General features: G+C 36.0%; 1 protein-coding gene across 4 annotated transcripts in view; it reads right to left on the bottom strand.

The window, feature by feature from the left end:
* The window catches only part of RAPH1 (Ras association (RalGDS/AF-6) and pleckstrin homology domains 1), a 92,647-nt gene that overhangs the window by 21,790 nt on the left and 49,219 nt on the right, over window positions 1–21,638 (bottom strand). For 3 of the 4 annotated variants that reach the window (XM_064286776.1, XM_064286775.1, XM_064286777.1), the window contains exons 6-11: window positions 16,826–16,900; window positions 8,781–8,858; window positions 7,971–8,130; window positions 2,856–2,977; window positions 1,579–1,644; window positions 146–289 (exon numbers count right to left, since the gene is read on the bottom strand). In XM_064286776.1, the coding sequence (XP_064142846.1) occupies window positions 146–289; window positions 1,579–1,644; window positions 2,856–2,977; window positions 7,971–8,130; window positions 8,781–8,858; window positions 16,826–16,900 (645 nt within the window). The remainder of the gene's footprint in view (window positions 1–145; window positions 290–1,578; window positions 1,645–2,855; window positions 2,978–7,970; window positions 8,131–8,780; window positions 8,859–16,825; window positions 16,901–21,638) is intronic. The other variant, XM_064286773.1, reaches the window with a different exon arrangement.

The raw sequence follows: 21,638 nt of genomic DNA, 5'->3' as shown, positions 1-21,638 counted from the left end.
CAACAGATCAATGAATAAATCAGTATTCTGTGTCCTAGAAGTTGAGACAGGTCAGAGCCTGAAATTCACCTTGCCAATATATTCACTAAAAATTAACAACAATTAGCATAACAAGGCAACTACAAAGTCAACAGAAGGGACACACCTTTGCTTTTCCTTTAGGGACATAATAGATGCCAGATGCTCGCAACAGAAAATAACGCTTTTTCCAGGACTTCTTGCCATCATCTTTCAACCAAAGGACTCCTTCAATTTCTGGCACAGTTACAGAACTTCCACCAAAACATTCCTAAAATAAGATGATTTGGAGAGACTTAGATTCTGGAATCTCAAAACAAAGTTGTGTTTACATCTGTGAAAGGCATGACATTGTAATTAAACCAAAAGACAAATCTTGTATTGAACCATGCTGCTAATTGACTTCAATTACTGTGCAATTACTGATAAACCTCTTAGAAGGTGTAATAAGTAGAAATGTCAGTCATAAATGGAATAATGAGTTTTCACCTACAAACCTAATGCTGTTTTGAAGAAAAACTAACTTAAAATGTCAACAGAGTTACATATAATAATACTTAAACACATTTGTAAATAGTTATACCTAAAATTAACAGAAGTGTCAGAGCTAACATAAGCACTATCCTTTGTTGTTCTACAAATTAATAAGACATTTAAATTAGCTGTCAAGCTAAACGAATATATTTTAAAAGAAAGCAACATGCTAAATGGGTGATTAAACTTTAACAATTTAAAAACTATCAATTTATATGATGCCAAGAAAAAGAACATTTATTTTTAAAATACTAAAGCTGAAAGGAATATAAGCAAAACTCAAAATTTTTTAAATTCTTCTATCCATGCTTAGATAAAAATCTAATATAAGAAAATCAATCACATATTTGGTCAAAAGAAAAAAAGAAATCCTCATTAAGCATTAACATGGAACATTTTGAACCTAAAATTAATTTCCCTTTCTCTAAAGAAAACTTAGGAATTACAAAGCACTGAATTGTGGCTGATAGCTTTATGAAAGGGTGAGTGCTGATCTTAACTGCTGTCTTGTTAAGTTCATTCAGGTTTTCAAACATACTAACTTCTTTAATTTTAGTTTTTTGAAATCAGCAAAAGCCAAAAATTCAATTATTTAAATTTGTTTTATTATTCTTCAAAATAAGGATATGTATTTTTTAAAGAAAGATCATTATAACTGAAAAAATTATTTAAGTTTAAGGTGTGACGTATTTTGTGAACAGCAAATGACAACCAGATTTAATTTTTCTCTAGGTAAGCAGATAAAACACCAGAATCACATCCTTCATCTTCCCACGCAGCAGTCCCTGAACACTCTTTACTCATGTTAGTCCACTAGACTATCGCTCGGGAAATAAGAGTTTTTAAAAGGCTCTTTGGTGGTCGAACACATTCACACAGTTGAACTCTGTCCCTCGTGCTATCAAAGACTATAGGCTTCTCCAGGTACAACTACAAACACCGTGCACACACAAGGAGGTGTGTAATATTTTAATTTTTTAATATGCAGGACAAAGTGGGGAGGGGAAGGAGAGGAAAGACTCATACCTCCAGCAGCACTTCTTTGTTTCTGTCTGCCATCTCAGCTGTTTCCTTTTTCCCCAGGAGGTAATTCTGGAAAAAAGAGTAAGTGATATTTGCAGGATAAACCCACTTTATTACTCCCTTGGCACAGGTGTGTATATGATTTCTTCCAGAAACACAGCAACTGTGTCAGTTTCTGCCTGTGTACAGTGTGGGGAGCACTCGTCGGAAAAGCCCCGAGTGTCAGCATCATCGCTAAAAGGCTGGACACGGCCTCCTTAGCTATTCATTTGTCACCAATTATTTCAGCAACTGCTCTCCCTCAAATCCTGAGGTGACATTACATCCAACAGCTGGCTAATATGTTTTGGGACATGAAAGCTACACTTAAAAAGGACCTGAAAGATTTACAAATTATTAAGCACAACGATTAAAGCAAATTCCCTAAAAATATGCTGGGCTTAACTGATCCAGATGCAGAAAATTTAATTTATGGTCTGCCTTTTTAGAAGAAATTCCAAATCCTCTGAGATCATCATAATCTCATTTGCTTGACTCAACTAGAAATCCGAATTCAAATTATTGCCTTGTAATTTTCTCACAATTAGCAATAAAAAGATCTGCTGATATTCCCAAACATGTACTCTTGTGAAAGTATCCATAAAAGATGTGTCACGATTGAGCTGTCTGAAGGATAACTACTCAATTCCCTTAACACTGCTGCTATTTTTCCTCATGACTACTTTTTATTGTGGAGTTCTTGTTTTTTCCTACCTGATTTTTATAAAATGTCTACATATTGGGAAGTATTAGCCCATACATTATTTTAGAATAAGAAAAGGATGCCAAGTAAATCAAGGTGACATATATTAGAATGTGGAGCCATTTATAACAAGGTTACTGGGATTTTTTAAAAAAATAATTTGAAAAAAGAAAAAGTGTCAGTTGGATAAAAGGCTGATGTAGAGAAACTTAAATATGGTAAGTACTTTTCTTTCACGGATGAGTCACTCCCCAGCAGCTTATCTGGTTTCCAAACATCTCTAGGTTAGACAGGAGGAACCTGGAGGCTTCCTGGAGCTACTTCTGCTTCTACTGGGGGATCATCACCCCATCTGGCTCTGAGGCTGCTAACCTTCTTAAGTCCCGACACCTGGACTCCAGCAGGCTTTCTGCATCGGCAGTAGTGAATGCTCCCATGGGGTTCCCTGTCTTTTAACTCTATTTTAAAGTTAGCAGTAATGGAATAAATTAAGAGCCACTTTGAAAGATTCTGACCTCTATAAGTTGTTCAGTCTTACCTGTGGGTTTTTGAAAAGTGCATATTTTTCTATACGCTCCATAAATATAAGTTTGTTTTGGCTATCTCTTGTCCAGTTGAGAAGATTTTCAACCAAGTTTTCATGGTCTTCAAAGATTCTCTCTGTTCCAAAATAAAATATCAGTATTTTGTTAGTGTTCATCAAAACTGCATCATTTTACTTCAGATTTTAGGAGGCAGAAAACTAAACCAAAGGAAAGATTATGACAAGCATCAAGGACAGAAAGCCCTGTGAAGTGATTCACATCAGAACCTTTGGCCCTTAAACATTATTCTGGTCTTCCCTTATTTTTCAAAATAAGGAAACATGTCCTCCTGACGCAAGGGACTTGACCAAGGTCATACCGTTGATAAATGGATGGATTAGGGCTAGGATCTAGGTCCTTTGATTCACAGTACATCATTCCTCAGCCTTTAGCCTCTTCCCATCCCAACCTTTAAGAAAAACAAAAAACACTTCCGTTGTATTTCATACATTTTGGTATCAAGTTATTTCCATTAGTATTGAGTTTCTGGCATTTAAAAAATTTCCAAGATGACTTTTTCTTTGCCCCATGAGTTTTGTTTAATTTCAAACACAGATGTGTTTTCTAATTTGCAAATGATTTGTTTCCTCTCCCATTCCTCCTCTGTCAGTTTGGCCAATGGTCTGTCAATTCTGTTGATCTTTTCGAAGAACAAGCTTCTGGTCTTGTCAACTCTTTCAATTGTTTTTCTATTCTCTATTTCATTTATTTTTTAAAATTTTTATTACTTGCCTTCTTCTGGTACCCTAGCCCCGCTTCCCCTACCCTCCCACCCCCGCTGCTGTCTATTTGTTCGAGTGGTAGGGTCAATGCTCTGATCCTGGCCCCTCCTCCTCTCGTGATACGCGTACCCACTCGTGCCCACTGTTACAAATGGACCTCTGAATGTGGCTCTCACTGTGTCTCAAAGGCTCTGGCAGGATTCTCTAATTACCAAATTAGAAATCAAAGAATATGTCCTCTATATTAAACATATGTTCAAAGAACATGTTTTGACACTGATTCTTCGAAATTTGTTGAGTTGCTTTATAGCCTCACACTTGAATCAGTTTTTTCAAAGATTCCATTTCTGCTTGGAAAGAATGTATGTTCTCCTGTTGTTAAGACATAAGACATAGTGTCCTAAAATATCTGTCAGATCCAGCTTTGAAATTATTTTTCAAAACTCCTATATCCTTTTTAGTCTGCTTGATATATTGGTTACTGAAATATATCATCCTACTATGAGAGTTGATTGTGAATTTTTCCTGGCAGTTCTGTCCATTTTTATTTTACATGTTTTAGTACTATTACTAGATAAAATTAGAATGATTGTCTTCTGGTACACTGGATTTTCTAATCATTATAACGTAGACCTTTAGTAATGTAGCTTACTTAAAGGCTGTTTGTCTGATATTAATATTCATACTATCTTTCTTTTGGTTAGTGTCTTTTTCCATTCCTTTTACGTTCAGCCTTTCTGTGTCTTTAGGTTTTAGGTGTCTTCTAAATGGCTAACAAATGCATTTTTAAATTTATTCTTTCAATAATCCTTGTGTTTTAATTTAATAATATATACTTAGCACAATTCTATCACTTTATTTTCGGTTCTTAGCTGTCCTTTGTTTTCTTTTAACTATTTTTTTCCCTCCTTAAATGTCTTCTTTTTTGAGGGAAAGACAACATACAATATAGGAGAGGTCAGCACAATTGGACTAAACCAAAAGCAAAGAAGTTTCCTGAATAAACTGAATACTTTGAAGGCCAGCATAGCAGGGGAAGGGGTTTGGAGACCATGGTTTCAGGGGACATCTAGGTCAATTGGCATAATAAAATCTATTAAGAAAACATTCTGCATCCCACTTTGGAGAGTGGCGTCTGGGATCTTAAACCCTAGTAAGCGGCCATCTAAGATGCATCAATTGGTCTCAACCCACCTGGAGCAAAGCAGAATGAAGAACACCAAAGACACAAGGTAGTTATGAGCCCAGGAGACGGAAAGGGCCACATAAATCAGAGACTACAACAGCCGGAGACCAGAAGAACTAGATGGTGCCTGGCTATAACCGATAACTGCCCTGACAGGGAACACAACAGAGAACCCCTGAGGGAGCAGTGGGATGCAGACCTCAAATTCTCATAAAAAGACCAGACTTAACGGTCTGGCTGAGAATAGAAGGACCCCAGAGGTCATGGTCCCCAGACCTTCTGTTAGCCCAAGACTGGAATCATTCCCAAAGCCAACTCTTCAGACAGGGATTGGACTGGACTACGGGATAGAAAATGATGCTGGTGAAGAGTGAGCTTCTTGGCTCAAGTTGACACATGAGGCTATGTGGGTAGCTCCTGTCTGGAGGGGAGATGAGAGGGCAGAGGGGGTCAGAAGCTGGCTGAATGGACACGGAAACAGTTAGTGGAGAGAAGGAGTGTGCTGTCTCATTAAGGGGAGAGCAACTCGGAGTATATAGCAAGGTGTATATAAATTTTTGTATGAGAGACTGACTTGATTTGTAAACTTTCACTTAAAGCACAATAAAAATTTTTAAAAAAGTCTTCTTTTTTGGATTGAGTTTATTTTCCCTTTCATTTTGTACTAGTTTGGAAGTTATACACTCTAAGTAACTATGCATTTAAATTTTCTAGGGTAGCCACTAAAAGAAGAGAGCCCAAAGTTGATCAACTCCTTTTACTTTCCTCCCAGATTATACAAGGACTTTAGCTTTAACCTTGATCATCCCTGACTCTAGAATTATGTATGCTACTGTGATCCAATATCTTAGTCCTTCTCAAAACCCTCAACAAATCAGACATTATTACTGGTGTCATCATCAGCTCCCCTGTCTCCCCCTGTCCACCACCTTTCTCACACCTTTACTCTGGCATCTGTCTCTTCTTCCTAAGTACGCCTTGTAGAAGTTCTTTTAGTCCAGGCCTCATGGTCCTACATTTTTTATTAGTCTCAAAATGTCTTATTTTGTCCTGGTTCTTAAAAAAATAGTTTTTTCAGATACAGAATTCCTTCAATACCCTGAAAATATTATTCCACTGTCTTCTAGGTTCTATTATTGTTGATGAGAAGACAGTTATCAGTTTAATTAGCACTCCTTTGTAGGTACATGTCTTCTTTATAGCTCCTTTGGTGTTTTCCAGCTTCATTACAACATGTCTGAGAACGGATGCTTCCTGTTTGGGATCTATGTGCTTCTTGAATCTGAGGACTCTTGAATCTTTTGATCAGTTTTAGAAAATTCTCAAAGCAATTACTTCTTTGAATTTTACCTCTATTTTTTGCTACTTTATGGATCTGTTCTTCTTCACTCTTATCCGGACCTTTTTCCTTCTTCTTTATCCTGCCCAATTTTGATTCCTTTCCCAGCAGTTTGTGTGTGTGTTTAAGTATGGGGGCTCTATCTTGGAAGGGAGTCATTTTTAAGTCTGAAAGGGCCAACTCATTCCAGCTCTTTTAGGCCTTACAATGCACCCCCCGTACTCACCTGATTTTGGAGTGAGCAAAAGCCCTCCTTTATTAGCCATTGTTCTTAAGTTCGCTTTGTATACCTTAGGGAATACTTGCTGGCTATTTTCGGTACTTCTTTTCTCAAGTCTATAAGATACTCTGTTGCTTTCCTGTTTTCTCCACACAGATGCCAACTGGGTTTATAATCACAGTACTGTCCAAGAACCCTTCCAGGTTCCATTCTAAGATATGATTCTTTCACAAGACTACTTATTCTACAGAGCAGTGTAAGATACTGATGAAGAAAATTGATTCTATAGTCACACTATCTGAACTTGAATCTTGTTTTTTCACAACTCACTGCAATTGAGAAAATTACAATCCAAGAGGTGTGAGTGAAAAATAAGAGCAACATAACTTACTTAACATAATTTACACCCTACTTTTATTTATTCAACAAGTACTAAATGACTAGCCATATATGGAGCTTATAGTCTGCGTATTTGATTTCATTAATCAACAGTTACTTAAAACACTATAGTTAACTATATAAAAGGTAAAAGAAAAATATTACATAAATGTTTTTATGCTACTGCCATGGAAATATTCCAAAAATCAGCTCCCATTTTCTGTGCATCTCATGCTGTATCTATAAACTCAAACCCTGAAATTCTCTATAAAGGTTACAGATGAGTGTTATTAGAACATATTTTTATACATGTTAAGAAACTTCTAATACCCTGCGGTTTCATTTTTGGAGTTGTGTATATGTATTCTGGAAGAAAAGGAGTAATAGTTAAATTTTTATTTCTCTGAATAGTGTGATAAGCTGTTGAAAGATATAATAATAAAAGCAATTCAAAAACATTTTTAAGATAAAATAGCAAGTGAAAGTTGATGACTGATTTAATAAAGCTTAATAATTATTTCAAGATTTCCGCAATCACAAAATTAATATTACAAAAAAGAAAACACTTTTTTAAAGGACTAAAATCCAATAATGGTATAAAAAAAAAAAAAGACACCATATCCCACAGCCATCAAGTTGATTCCGGCTCATAGCAACCCCAGAGGTTTCCAAGGCTGTAAATCTCTATGGAAGCAGACTGTCACAGCTTTCTCCCACAGAGCCACTGGTGGTTTTGAACCCCCGAGCTTTCAGTTAACAGTTGAGTGCTTTAATCACTGTGCTACCAGGGCTCCTTAGAAAACACCATACCAAACAATAAATTCTAGGAAACTAAGACTGAGTACACCTAGCTAATAATACGTGCTTTCAATGTTTCCCTTGAAAGTCAAAAGTTTTTTGTACATATGCAAATAAATATCACAGTCTCTCGTAAATATGTTGATATGTGCAGTTCTTATTTGGAGGGAAAAAAAGTATTTTGCTATCTTTAAAATAAACTGTTTTGGCCACAAGAAAGTCTAAATTGAACTGGAAATGGTCTTATAGTCAAAGAATTTCAAAATACTTTAGAAAAAAGGTAGATAATGGCAAAAAGTCAAATTATAATAGGTAATGTTACAGAAAATATATGAAGATGCCTCAAAATGCTTTTATGAACCTGAAAACTGTTGGAAATTACAGAGGAATTTAAAAGCAATTAAAGCAAATGACATTATTACTAACCCATTTGTAACTCAGAGATGGTTTCTACTAGCGACCAGTCTGAACTATAACCACAGTGGGACTTGTCCATCAGGTTATCCAGCACTTGTCTCACTGTCTGCCTCTCATCCACCATCATTGTTTTAGAGCTGTCGTCAGACATGTGGACTCTAATCACGAGCTGTAACAGGTCAAAGAGAAAAGTGAGGCAAACAAAAAAACAGGCATTCTGGAAAAGAATTTCTCCCAATACCAAATAAAGTTCTGATTAACGCCCTTAGTTCACAATAAGTTAAAACCCGAACAATGACTTTATTAAGCAAGAAAGATAGGCTAAAGATTTAGATATCCAATTAAAAAAAAAAACAAACCAAACCCGTTGCTATCAAGTCGGTTCCAGCTCATAGTGACCCATAGGACAGAGCAGAACTGCCCCATAGAGTCTCCAAGGAGTGCCTGGTGGATTGGAACTGCCAACCTTTTGGTTAGCAGCCGTAGCACTTTCCCACTATGCCACCAGGGTTTCCAGATATAATCTACCTAAAAAAATTGAAAGCTTTATATATTTTAAAATTATAGTAACAGGTAAGATTACAATGGTAAGACTTTGTTTTTTTTTTTAACTCTTTTAGGAGAATTCAGAAATAACCAGAAAGTAAATTTTTTTGTATAATGTAGTTTATCTACAAAAAAAAAAATACTACACTTGAAAAATATATTAGGAAGGAATACCCCTCTACTTCTCCACATTTTAGAGGTACATTACATACGTAAACAAAACAACTCTTTAAAACTGATAAAAATCTAAACCAGGAAAAGCCCACATATCACCTTTTTCACTTGTGCCTCTTTAATTTTCTCTAGGGCAACTCTGATCTTCTCAGCTTTCAGTTTTGCTGCCTGTTCTTCCTGTGAACACAAAGCACTTCAGGTAAACTAATGCTAAGGTGATGGGAGTATCTGAGAAGTCTCTAATCCTTAAGGATGTTTCCAGCATTGAATTTCATTAAGAATATAACTTCACACACATATATACAGCACATTTAAAAAATAACACTATTCACAAATTGAGACCAAACATTTTGTAAAGAGGGACATTTTTATAGACGCAGACACGAAGATCTCTTCTAAGAAGACTAGATTCTGTATTCTAGGAAAAAAATCTGTGATATGATAAATAATGAATTTGATTCTGCTAATCTAAAGCCGATGAATTTCAGGTGCTGAGCAGGGGAGACATGAACACCTAACAATCACCTGTGGATCCACCAATTTGTTATACCTGCATGAACTCCCAACTCTGAATTTATACCCTGTCAAGGTATGCACAGTCTTTTGCATACTAACGTTTTGTTCTGTTACACTGAAAATGTATCACCATAAAAATATCTACAGCAAAAAACAATATTTACAATCATATAAATACCCTTAATAAAAAATGTAGGTATATTTTTACTAGTATACCCATACAAATAGAGGAGGCTACGTCTATAGCCCAAGTATTATTCTGCTTTGGAAATTTATAATAAGATCAATGTCTCATGTTAATAAACTCAAATTTGTTCTTACTAATTAACTGAATTTTTAAAATGCTAAATATAATTTTCCAAATAATTTAATTTCTAGAAAACTTAAATAATGAAAATTATCAAGAACTAGAATATACTAAAACCATTTGTCTGTTTTCTTCCTAAAATAATAGATAGTACTCTTAATATGGATACTTACTTGTAATCTCCAGCAATAGGCCATAATACACTGTAGCATTAATCTCCAATTGAAAAACAAAAACTCATGTAAGTAAACCCTTTGCTTATAAAGTATTATTTGCTATTTTTAAGCTCTTGATTACTCTGGAAAATAAGAAAAATATGAACTGCTATCTTATATATTTCTGTATTTAGTATAAGACTTAAAACACAAAAGAAAAGCCTGATTATATCAGCCAAAATTTATCCTCTCTGGGTTGTGATTAAAAAACACAATCCATGTGTTATTCTTCAGTAAAAAAGCGAAAGCTTCTGAGGCAAAAAACAAAAACATGATTCATTTAGTAGATTTATTCAGTCTTCTGTTCCAAATTCTGTTGGCTTTCTTGTTTATGAACTGCTTCTCTTTCCATTTCATACTCTAGGCTGTCTCCCCTCATTCTAAGCTTAGTGTTTACTACTCTGTTGAACAGCAAAGAAAACGGTGCTTAGGGAAGGTAGTGAGTGGTCTTGTTTGCCAGAAATCTGATCCTTTTCAATGAAAGGAGCCAGTGAATTAACATAATGACCAAGGTCCTGAAATACAATCTGTAAAACCAATTAGACAGAGAACAAAGTACTTTATTTTAACTGTCATTAAATCTCTCAGTTTCTGAGTCTTAGAGAAAGAAAATCATTAGTTAAATTACTAACCCCTTTTTTTTAATCTATATATGCTTTCGATGAGTACAGCACCACGCTGCAAAGGAATTTTAAATACTAGAATTTTCCAGTTTTTTTTTTTTTTTTTTAATGAAATCAGTTACTTGACAATTTTTTTGGAGAAGAGGGAAGCAGAAGTTTTATGAATGTTTTCTCAATGGGATACATGATCTTATGTTCCTCATGCCTCATTTGCTACATCTTTACACTGGCATGAATGGCAATTACAGAGGAAAAAAGTTTACCAAAGCATATTTTCAAGCTTCATTTCATGTCCCTGAAAAGTAAATTTAAACCTCAAAGTCTAATGAGGAAAAACTGGTATATAGGATCAACGCTTTGTGTATTTGGAATACAAACATAAGCTTCTAAAAGACCAATTTTTTATGATATAATTAATCTGCAGAAGTTTAAAAAAAAGTTTTGGAGATGTCCTCAATGCCAAAAATATATTTAAGGAAAAAGAAATATAAGAATTTATACATCACATTCTAATCCTGATTATAAAAAACAGTATTTTCCTACTCCCATTTTGTTTCAATATTATTTGCCAAGTACAACAGAAAACTACCTGTGCTATCTTTAGAAGCAACTGACATAAAAAGTCACTCAATTATAGGATTAATTTAAACTCACAGATCAATTTCTGCTCCACAGGCTAAGAGAAAAAAAGCTAACACACTGGAAGGAAGGATTAAACAAACAAGAGACATGTGCAATCAACTAACATGCATTAAACCAATTAGATTTCCTGTCAGTAAGAAAGAATTTTTACGTACAGCAGCTAGGTGGGGCTATCTCAACAAATCCAAATTTAGCTATTCTTCCATTTGATCAAAACGCTACTCTTCAGTAACTATATAAATTGCTCTGTGTTTAAACTGTATCAAATTCAAATTAAGAGATACTTGTTTCATCTCAACCTAGGCAAATGTTTATATAGAGTATTCTCCATTTATTACAAGGGTAACCTTTGCTAGAAGCATTCTGCAGAAACGGAAGTGACTGAGATACCTCTAATATTCATAGTCTGAATATCATCACTGGAACAAAACTGGAAATGAAAATATTTATATCAAGTTGCAGATTCATAGTATTTTATGCTGGGGCACAGTGGTTAAGAGCTTGGCTGCTAATCAAAAGGTTGAGTCCACCAGCCGCTCCTTGGAAACCCTATGGGTCAGTTCTACTCTGTCCTACAAGTCAGAGTCAACTTGATGGCAATGGGTTTGGTTTTTCTTGGTTTGAGGAAAGGAAACTCTCTTCCTCTGAAAGTTATATTTTATCTTCTACATTCAAGTCATAGCCATGTCTATTATCCATAAAAACCTAGGGAAGGAAAAAAAATGTTTTAAGCTCATAGTGTGTGCAGGGAGATCAATTAATCTCTGCTGATGCATTTAGATTATATACTAAGAAGATCTCCAACAGTTTCTTTATAAATGTAAATCTATGCTCAAAGTCTGCAGCCCAAATTTAGTACAAAGGACAAAGCTTCATTTAATCTCATATTCTCTGTTTTTGTTTAAAGCTTGACAACTCATGATCTTAAATCTTCTGCCCCTGATCTTTTGATTATTCCATTTTTCATGTTGTTTGTCCCACAACCATCCTCAACAAAAGCAAAAGATCCTTCACACGTATAAAAACTTTCTCTTCTACCCCTTCTCTTACAAAGACAAAGAGACAATCCATTTTCTACCTGAAGTACCTCTATGTAGCTATCAATATGTAGCTATCAATGACCATCAAATGCCAAGCCTCCTCGAATTTACATGAAGGACAAAAACTGGGTGAAGATCTTATGATTAAACGAAAGCCAATACTGTGGTTACAAAGGGTTAGAACATTCTCTTTGGTATAAAAATTAGAATACTTAGATAAAAGAGTTACCGTTGCCCAGAGGTCGCTAATGAATTCCTTCAACTCATTACTAAGGGTTTGTAGGTTCAGAACACATCTGATTGAAATTAAGGAGCTAAACAGTAGTTAGCAGTTTCTTCAGAATCTAGTTTATTTCACAGATTAAATGCAAAGTTATGTAAATTAAAATGATTCAAATAGAAATTGGAGTGATATAATTGAGTGCCCATTAAATGCACTATTTTGTAAAAACTGCTGAGAACCAAAATAATAGCTACTTCATTTTACTTCCCCTGATCACCAAAAAACCAAACCCAGTGCAGTCAAGTCGATTCCGACTCATAGCAACCTTACAGGACAGAGTAGAACTGCCCCGTAGAGTTTCCAAGGAGTGCCTGGCAGATTCGAACTGCCGACTCTTTGGTTAGCAGCCATAGCACTTAACTACTACGCCACCAGGGTTTCCATTTCCCCTGAAGTTATTATGAAATTATAGATTCTCACTGAAAAGAGAACATAAACTGAACACCTAAAACTTTCCACAAACTAATAGGCATGTTTCACATGGTATCTCACTTAATCCTCAACAACAATTCAAGGGTAATATTATTTTATCCATTGTACAGATTAACTCAGGCTTAGAAAAACTCTTTCCAAGATTACAGAGGTATACCATATAACTGCTCTTTCTACCATAGTGTTACACTCCCTTTTGTTCTTAGGGGTTATTATAGCTTAAACTTTGGATACTAGTAAATAAAAACTGCTTGTCAAAAATAAAAGGTTTTCAGTAATATAACAGCAGTTTTATAACTTCTCTGAGCAAAGAAAATGGCAGCTAACATTACAGCAGCTCTCTAAACTTTGATGATCACTAAAGGCCCCTGCTTTTATTTGACAGATGTTTATTCAGACTATGTGCTAGTCTTGGTTTTGGGTTCAGAAAATACAGAGTTCCGCTCTCATGGAGTTTGTATGTAATGAGAGAGGAAGACAATTAATAAATAGATATGTAATATAATGTCAGTTAGTTGTAAGTTCTGTAGGCAGAAAAATAAAGCAGGGTAAAGGAGTAAAGAGTGACAAAGACTACTGTATTGTATCAGACTGGGAGGTCAGGGAAGCCCATCAGAATGGCACCCAGAGTTTAAAGGGCATCAGATTAGCAATGTGTCCTTTGCCCACTGCTTCCATTTATGGCATCTGCTGGCACTGCTGCCACTCCTAGAAGAGACTGGCAGGCTCCCTGGGTTAGAATTGGATGTTATTCCATTAACAGTGGTATGGTGACAACTGGATCAGTGATGAAAAAAAAATTCCTTTTGCTATTTGGGCTAAGCACAGTGCAACTGTGTTCATCCTATGAGTGTTATATCTTCCTAGTTTGGAAGAGTACAGACTCTACTGTTTTCATCAGACATATAGGAGAGGGGTCAATAACTAGGGCACCATGCTCTTTGAGTAAAGGGAGCCACACAGCAGCAAAGATGGCACCTAAGAAGCGTATACTGCTCACTTAGAGCTTCGAAACAGCCAGGTGCTCTGGTACAGGGGGCACCGACATCAGTACAAGAACTAAGGCTCATCTGAGAGGTCCCTGTGGTTTAAGTTTTCTAGGAATATCTGCTACCTCCCTCCTTCACTCCACCCCCACCCCAATCTACTTTTTAGGTTCTATGCTACTGAATCATATTCCTGCTCAAATTTCTCATTGCATGTAAGCAGAGGAGTACATACTGGGTAGCCAGAGCCAGATGTTGGCAACATACACCAATACCACCATCATGGACTGAATTGTATCCTCCAAAAATGTCTGTCAACTTGGCTAAAATTGCTTGTCAAAAGTTTTTTGACTAGGTCATAATTCTCTTGTATGGCTGTATGACTGTCTACCATTTTATCATCTGATGTGATTTTCCTATAGGTTGTAAATCCTATCACTATAATCTAAAAAGATGGATTAGTGGCAGTTATATCGATGAAGTCTACAAGATTAGGTAGTGTCTTAAGCCAACCTCTCTTGAGATATAAAAGAGAAATGCACGTAGAGAGACATGGGGACCTCATACCACCAAGAAAGCAGTCCCAGGAGCAGAGTGCGTCCACTGAACCTGAGGTTCCCGCACTGAGATACTCCCAGACTAAGGGAAGACTGATAACAAGGACCTTCCTCCAGAGCTGACAGAGAGAGGAAGCCTACCCCTGGAGCTAGCATCCTGAATTTGGACTTATAGCTACTGGACAGTGAGAGAATAAACTTCTCTTTGTTACAGCCATCCAATTGTGATATTTCTGTTATAACGGCACTAGATGACAAAGACAGCCACCACTTAGATAACGGGAGAAGAAAAGACAGGGCAGGAATGGCACTGATATTGCTGTGGGCATCAACTCTTGGGCAGAAGGAGATGAGAAGTTACTAACTGCATTTATCTAAACCTTGCAAAGAACAATTTTCCCTATGGTATAAGAACTTTGTTTTGTTCATTGCCGTATTTCCAGTGCTATAAACACTGTCTGACATGTAGTAGTTACTCAGTAAATATTTGTTGAATGAATGAAGTTATTCTCTTCATAGTTTCCAACTGTGTTTGGAGAAAAACAGAAGTTCCTTAGCATGGCTTGAATGGCCTGGCTCCTACCTACCTCTCTAAACCCAGATCAAGACACTGGTACCTTCACTCAACTATGGAAGCTCCACAACATGGTCTTTTTTCAGTTTCTCAAACATGCCAAGCTCTTTATTCCTTTGGCTTATCCCTTGGAACGCTCCTCATCTACCTCTAGGCTGGCTTCTTTTCATGCTTCAGGCTTTAGCCTACATGTCACCTCCTCAAGAGGGCCTTCTGTGATCTCACCATCTAAATTAAATTACCCCTAGTTTTCTCCCCAGTTTTTATTCTCTAGTGCTCTACCTTGTTTTTCATAGCACATAATGATTTAGACTTTTTTTTTTAATTTACATGTTTGCTTGTTAATGTTTATTATCTATCTTCATAAGTAGGCTATGAGTTCATCAGGGTGAGGAATATGTCCGTCTTACACAATACTGTATCCCAGCATCTAGCACTATACAGGGCTCAATAAATATCTGTTGGATAAATACAACAAAAAGTGTAAAATGTTAAAACAGTTTGAGAGGAGTTACAAAGTAGACCAGAGAAAGGACAGGCAAGAATAGAGAGGCAACTCTAACACAGGTAAGAGCCTGTGTTAGAGCGGTGCAACCAAAATGAAATGAGTGAAAGCACTAAATAAGGCAGATTATGGCAAGCTTCATTAGATGTTTGAGATAGTAAGTTTGAGGAAGAATGGCACCAAGGGCTTAAACCTGGGCACCTGGGAGAATGGCAGCATCCTGACAAAAACAGAAATATCAAAGAATACGATGGAGATACACTATGGGATTCTAGGGAGAGTGTGGGTAAGTAAACGAGAGGCCTGTGGGATCTGAGGTGATGACAGTATTACAGGAAATGCTTACTGTCTGGAAATGGGGTGCTCTCAGGGAAATATATCTGATCTAGAGCAGAGATCCTAAGTGAAGCTATGAGTGTGAACTCCAGGAAGAGAGCTGAGAAAAAGCAAGAATAACTTTGTTCTGGTTATGAAGTACATAGCTACAACCTGCTTAGACATCTACACTTCCCTGACCTTTAAGCATCCCCATTCCTAGATCTACCTTAAATAGAGAAACTCAGGCAAGAAAAAGAGTCTGATTGCTGACTTTTGTCAAAGGTCTTCTCTTTGAACTGCTACTCAGAGCAGATTTCAAATACAACCTTTATCTTCTTTCACAAGTTTTCAAGGTTAGAAGAAACAGATTAAACAAACAAAACACCTCAAATACAATAGTAACAACTTAGACATTACCCATAATTACTATTATATTCTTCAGAAACTATCCATAAACAAGTCTTACATTCTTAAATTTAACACTATTTAAACAAAATAATGAAGACAAGACATGACTTGAAACAAGTCTATTCAGCTTTCCTATTCTATAATTCCTTCATTAATGACAACAACGGCTAAAAGATTTTAAATAGATAAAAATACCAGCAAAAGAAAATCCAGCTGGACTCACTCAAACCATTCTAAGGGTAGAGAACCAAGAAATTAAAATTGTAGCTTTTTCTTCCAATTTGATTAAGCTAATCTAAATTAAGATTTTGTAAATAAGTAAAAGTTTTAATTAAACAAGGTGATGATAATACAAACAAGGATTAGAAAGCAAAGCTTGCTAAAGAAACTCATAGTATGGACAACCATTAGTAGTTAAAGTTAAAATTAATGTTTTTTAAGACCTTAAAGTGCAATACAACATGAAACTAAAAAAAAATGCAACATACTTGGGAAGACTCAGTATTTACAAAAGTTAAAGACTAGTGAAAACTACTGAAAATATTTTTTACTTTCAATATTTTTCTAATAGTATGATTAGTAAATAATTACGTTCACTAAGAAACAAAGTACCTCTATTAAGAACAAAGACGGTGAAATAAGAAACCAATACTCTGAGAGCACAATCAAAAACAAAAATTTATATTCTACCTACAAGGCAATAAATAGTTACATGCAGGTAGACAGAAGAAGTATCACCTTGGTCAGCAAATGAGAAGGTTTTCCTGCAATGTTTCGCAGAAGAAGGGAGGTTTCCCTGTCCAGATAGGAGTGCTTGTGCAGAAAAAGAGAGAGAAAAACAAAAACAAAAAAGGCAACAGAAGTCAGTGGAGGTTTTATGTGTTTAAAATATAGACAAAGCAAGAATGATTCTTTATAATTAATCTCAAATCTTTTTCCTACACTAGTGAAATATGTCCACAAAGAAAAAAAAACAAAAAACTAAAGGTGGTAAGGAGGGAGGCAAAGACACCATCTATGCCAGTAGGTGTATCCTAGCAGACTCCTGCTGGTTCCTCACTTTTGGGAACAAGGATAATACACTGCAAGGATTAGGGCCAATTTGCTTTCTAGGGCAGTGTTTGTGAGTGCTATGTATACAGCACAAATAAATGTGTTGAAGAAGACCAAAAACTGAACATATTCCTTCTTGTTAAAGTCTACATAAGACCTATATAGCTTTAAATACTATTTTCTGGGTGAGAATTGAGTAAGACTATGTAATTTGTAAAACTGGTGCAAGTATTTTCCACCAATTCAATGAAAGCCACATCAAGGGGAAAATTCTATAAACGTTTTTCCTAATGGAGGTCGCTATGAGTCAGAATTGACTTGACAGCAATGGATTTGGTTTTTGGTTGTTTTTTAATGAAGATCACCCATTTTCAGTAAAATTTTCTTAATTCACTCAATATATATGAATTATTGGTATACTAATAGGACTGCTGCAAGTGAAGGACTTCCAAAGCAAATTAATATAGACAAAATACTAAGTGTTGTTCCCTTAAATTGGTTAAATTGACTTGAGCAATTAATACATTTTCATAAAAAATGAATTGTAACTGTCCCTGACTACCCTTTTTCCCCTTAAAAATTTTCAGTACCACCTTGTAAGGCAAGTTTACATAACTGTATTTGTCCCTGTATAGAATGGATGCAGCTGTTTTAACATATATCTAATTCAGACTTGCCTGTCTAAGTAATTCTGAACTAGCATTTATTTTAATGCTATGCAGTTACTAATCACCATTAAAAAACAAGGTATGACACAGGTGAGTAGAGTTATAAAAAACATTCTATAGTGCTATATTTTGTAAACTTAACTGTATATCAAACAAATCCTTTGGAAAGAAACTTACTAAATATCAGAGCAGCACCCACTCTCAGAAGGTACACTGTCACAGATAAACACACTTCAAGATTAGACATGTTGTTATAGAAAATACCACTGACTTCATCTTTGCTCGTACCTACACTATGTTGTATTTGGGTTTGCTACATGGTATTTCATTGCCTATGTATCTATCTGCAGAGCTTTGTTCTATTTCAAGATGAGCCTTACTTACAAGCACACCTACCCCCACCCCCACCTGAGCAAATAAACCAACCAACAAAAACCTGAGGTTACAAAAAAAAGACATATCCATCAAGATTAGAACTATCAAGATCAAACAATAACAACAACAGAAAATTATCCTAGGTCCTCATTTACCTAAATGGTACAGTCCTTCTAAGGGTAAAGATTAGTTGGCTCATCCAGAAAGATACTAGGTAAGCAGAAATTTCCGAAAATTCAATTTGAGGTTTTTTTTTTTTTTATCAGTTAAGTATTAGGGAGAAAACTGGGAAGAACAAAGAACGAAAAGGACAATTAAAAAGAGTAAAACTTTCACTGTTCTTATTCCCATTCATTTTTTGCTATTCATACCTAATGGGGAAAAATGTACTCATATACGAGTATGTAAAACACAGAAAATAATTTCTTGAAAAGCTACTCTTAAACTTACTTTTGTCTTACTCACAAAGGTTACTTTCTCAGAAGAAGGTTCCTCAACAAAAAAAAATAATAAATTTGTTTCAGGCCAACAAAACAAACTATGATTTGGTAAACTTAATTCCGGACATTATATTCAAGTTTAAGCTTCAAATAAATAAATAACCTTCTAAGATTTAATCGATCTTCAAAACTGAAGTCACCCTGAGACTTCAGGACACTAGAAAATCTTTTTAAGATCAGTAAGAGGCAATGATATTTAACTGTATTTGTTTAAAGGCTCAGAAGTAGAAAGTTAACCATTTAAAAATATTAAAAGGTTTAAGTACCTTAATATAAAAAGGGGGGGTAATCATTATGGATGGTGACCCAAAACTATGCCACATCTAAAAAATGGGACTACAAATAGGTAAACATTATCATAAATTATTTTGCAATCATTTGTGCTTACAACAGTCACGTAGCTATTACTGCTTATTCACTAGCAGGGAAGGTGTCCGGTGTCCAGGTCTCCTCCTTCCTTATATCTAAACTACACGTATCCGTCGCAGAAAGTAAGAATGTCTAGAAACCAGAAGCAGGAAACTCCTTCTTTCAATAAATGCCTTACTTTATCTATTTCCCCCCACTGACGCCAGTCACACAATTGCTCTTAGAGTTCCTAGCTCCTCAGAAAGAAGGGGGAGAGGTGGGGGGAAACTGGTTACTGGAGAAGGATTCAAGTAAGATGGGAAGAGAGGTATACAGTCAGAGGATTGAGAAGAGTAAAAGACAAAAATAGTGTTGGGGCACACTGTCCAATCAGCCTTCAGTCTTAGATGTGTTGCTGGTAACAAAAATGCACATAGCTTTATGTGAATACGGTTTTCTTATATTTTCTTCCACTCACTGTGATGAACACAAAGTTAATGGCTGATTTTTTCATCTATTTTACTTCCTTCTTCATTTTTTCCCTTCCTTTCATTTATTCAACTACACACTAGGTTCCACCTTTGGGCCTAGAACCATGCTAAGCACTGGAGATACAAAGGTGACCCAGATACGCATTCTTTGCCCTCACAGAGTTTAGAATCCAAGAAGAAGATATGGACAAGTGAAATAGGCAATTACAGTACAGTGTGTTAGGTGGTGTGGGAAGTAGGAGGTGAGAGCCAAACCCAAGATTAGGGGCTCAGTAAAGTATCTCTGAAAAAGCTTAAAGGAGGATGAATAAGAGGCAGCTGGGGGAGGTAGCACAAACCCTGGTGGCGCAGTGGTTAAAAACTACGGCTGCTAACCAAAAGGTCAGCAGTTTGAATCCACCAGGCGCTCCTTGGAAAACACTCCTTGGAAACAGTATGGAGCAGTTCTACCCTGTCCTATAGGGTTGCTATGAGTAGGAATTGATTTGACAGCAACGGGTTTTGCTTGGTTTTTGAGGGAGGGAGTAGAGACAGGGAGCAAATAAAGAGATATTGGAGACCAGTGGTTCTCAAAGTGGGAGGTACTGCCCTTAAACAGGCATTTAAGAAAACGTAGGGGACATTTTGGGTTGTTACAATGATGGGCGGGGTGTGTGTATAACTGATATTTATTGAGAAGGAAACCAGAAAGGTCCTACATCCCACGTGATTTTTCAATGACCCTATATGGAAATGAAACCCTGGTGGCGTAGTGGTTAAGTGCTATGGCTGCTAACCAAAGGGTTGGCAGTTAGAATCCGCCAGGCACTCCTTGGGAACTCTATGGGGCAGTTCTACTCCGTTCTATAGGGTCGCTATGAGTCGGAATCAACTCAACGGCACTGGGTTTGTTTTTTTCCGTTTTATATGGAAAATCATATAGGTGGGAAGATGTGTTTGTAATTATCTGAGCTTAAAGCCTAACTAACTTCATTTTACATTTAAACACGAAGTATTTTGTATAATTTTAACATTCAATGAATTTTCCAGGACTATTACTGCTATGGAAACACTGGTGGCATAGTGGTTAAGTGCCAAAGGGTCAGCAGTTCAAATCTGCCAGGTGCTCCTTGGAAACTCTATGGGGCAGTTCTACTCTGTCCTGTAGAGCTGCCATGAGTCGGAATTGACTTGACGGCACTGGGTTTGTTTTTTTTTTTATTACTGCCATGTAACATAAGTCAAGGGAAAGTCTGCGCTTTCTTTTGTTCAGAACTTCACCAAGAGTTGTTCATAATGCTGGAAAATCATTGCACCTTGCCTGAAGTAAGAATTACCTCTGTTGCATGCAGGTAAATGACAGGAGAATTTAGAATTCCTTTTAACAGAATTAAGAACACTATTAATAAAAACATGAAATGAAGGCATTTCAGAATTTCATTAAAGATTGATTTAAAGGTTGTTTAAAAACATTCGTATTATTGTTGTCTTACTTAAAATAACTATAGCACAATGAAAAATCTATATTGCAAAAAATCAAATACAAAATTATTTTATCACTACAATTATAAAAAGGCTCATCTCATTTGCAAGAATTCTGTGCTTCCCCATTTTCTCTACTTCGACAGCCTGTCATTTGCCTTAGCACATTATTGCTACTTTAGTTAAGGCTACATCCTCTTTTCTCTTGCCACATACAGGTACACATTGTCTGTTATTATTTATCGTAATATGTTTAATTCTGGGGTCCACTCATATTTCTGCTCTCTTTCCTGTACTTCTTGTACAAAATGACTTCTGATCCTCTCTTTTCTCTTAAGTCAAAAGGGTTACATTGTAAGTAGGTGCAGGGTTTGACTATTTCATTACATCTTTTAATACAGTGGTGGCCAAGGATAGATATTTTATTATAAATTACTTTTACTTCTTCATATTAAGAGTTAGGGCATTAAATTCATTTAGAAATCATATATGTAGGTAGGTGATATTATTACCTACGGATTTCACTTAGGATAGTAAAGGTGGTATAAGTTATTTGCTATAAAAAGGGGGGCGTTCGATGTGAAAGGATTGAGAACCACTATTTGGGCAGAAGAAAAAAAAAGATGACAGGACAAGGGTTACATAAGTGTGGCTG

This window comes from Loxodonta africana, chromosome 6 (genome assembly GCF_030014295.1).
Source record: "Loxodonta africana isolate mLoxAfr1 chromosome 6, mLoxAfr1.hap2, whole genome shotgun sequence".
Lineage (NCBI taxonomy): Eukaryota > Metazoa > Chordata > Mammalia > Proboscidea > Elephantidae > Loxodonta > Loxodonta africana.
This window is presented reverse-complemented; position numbering and strand designations above follow the sequence as displayed.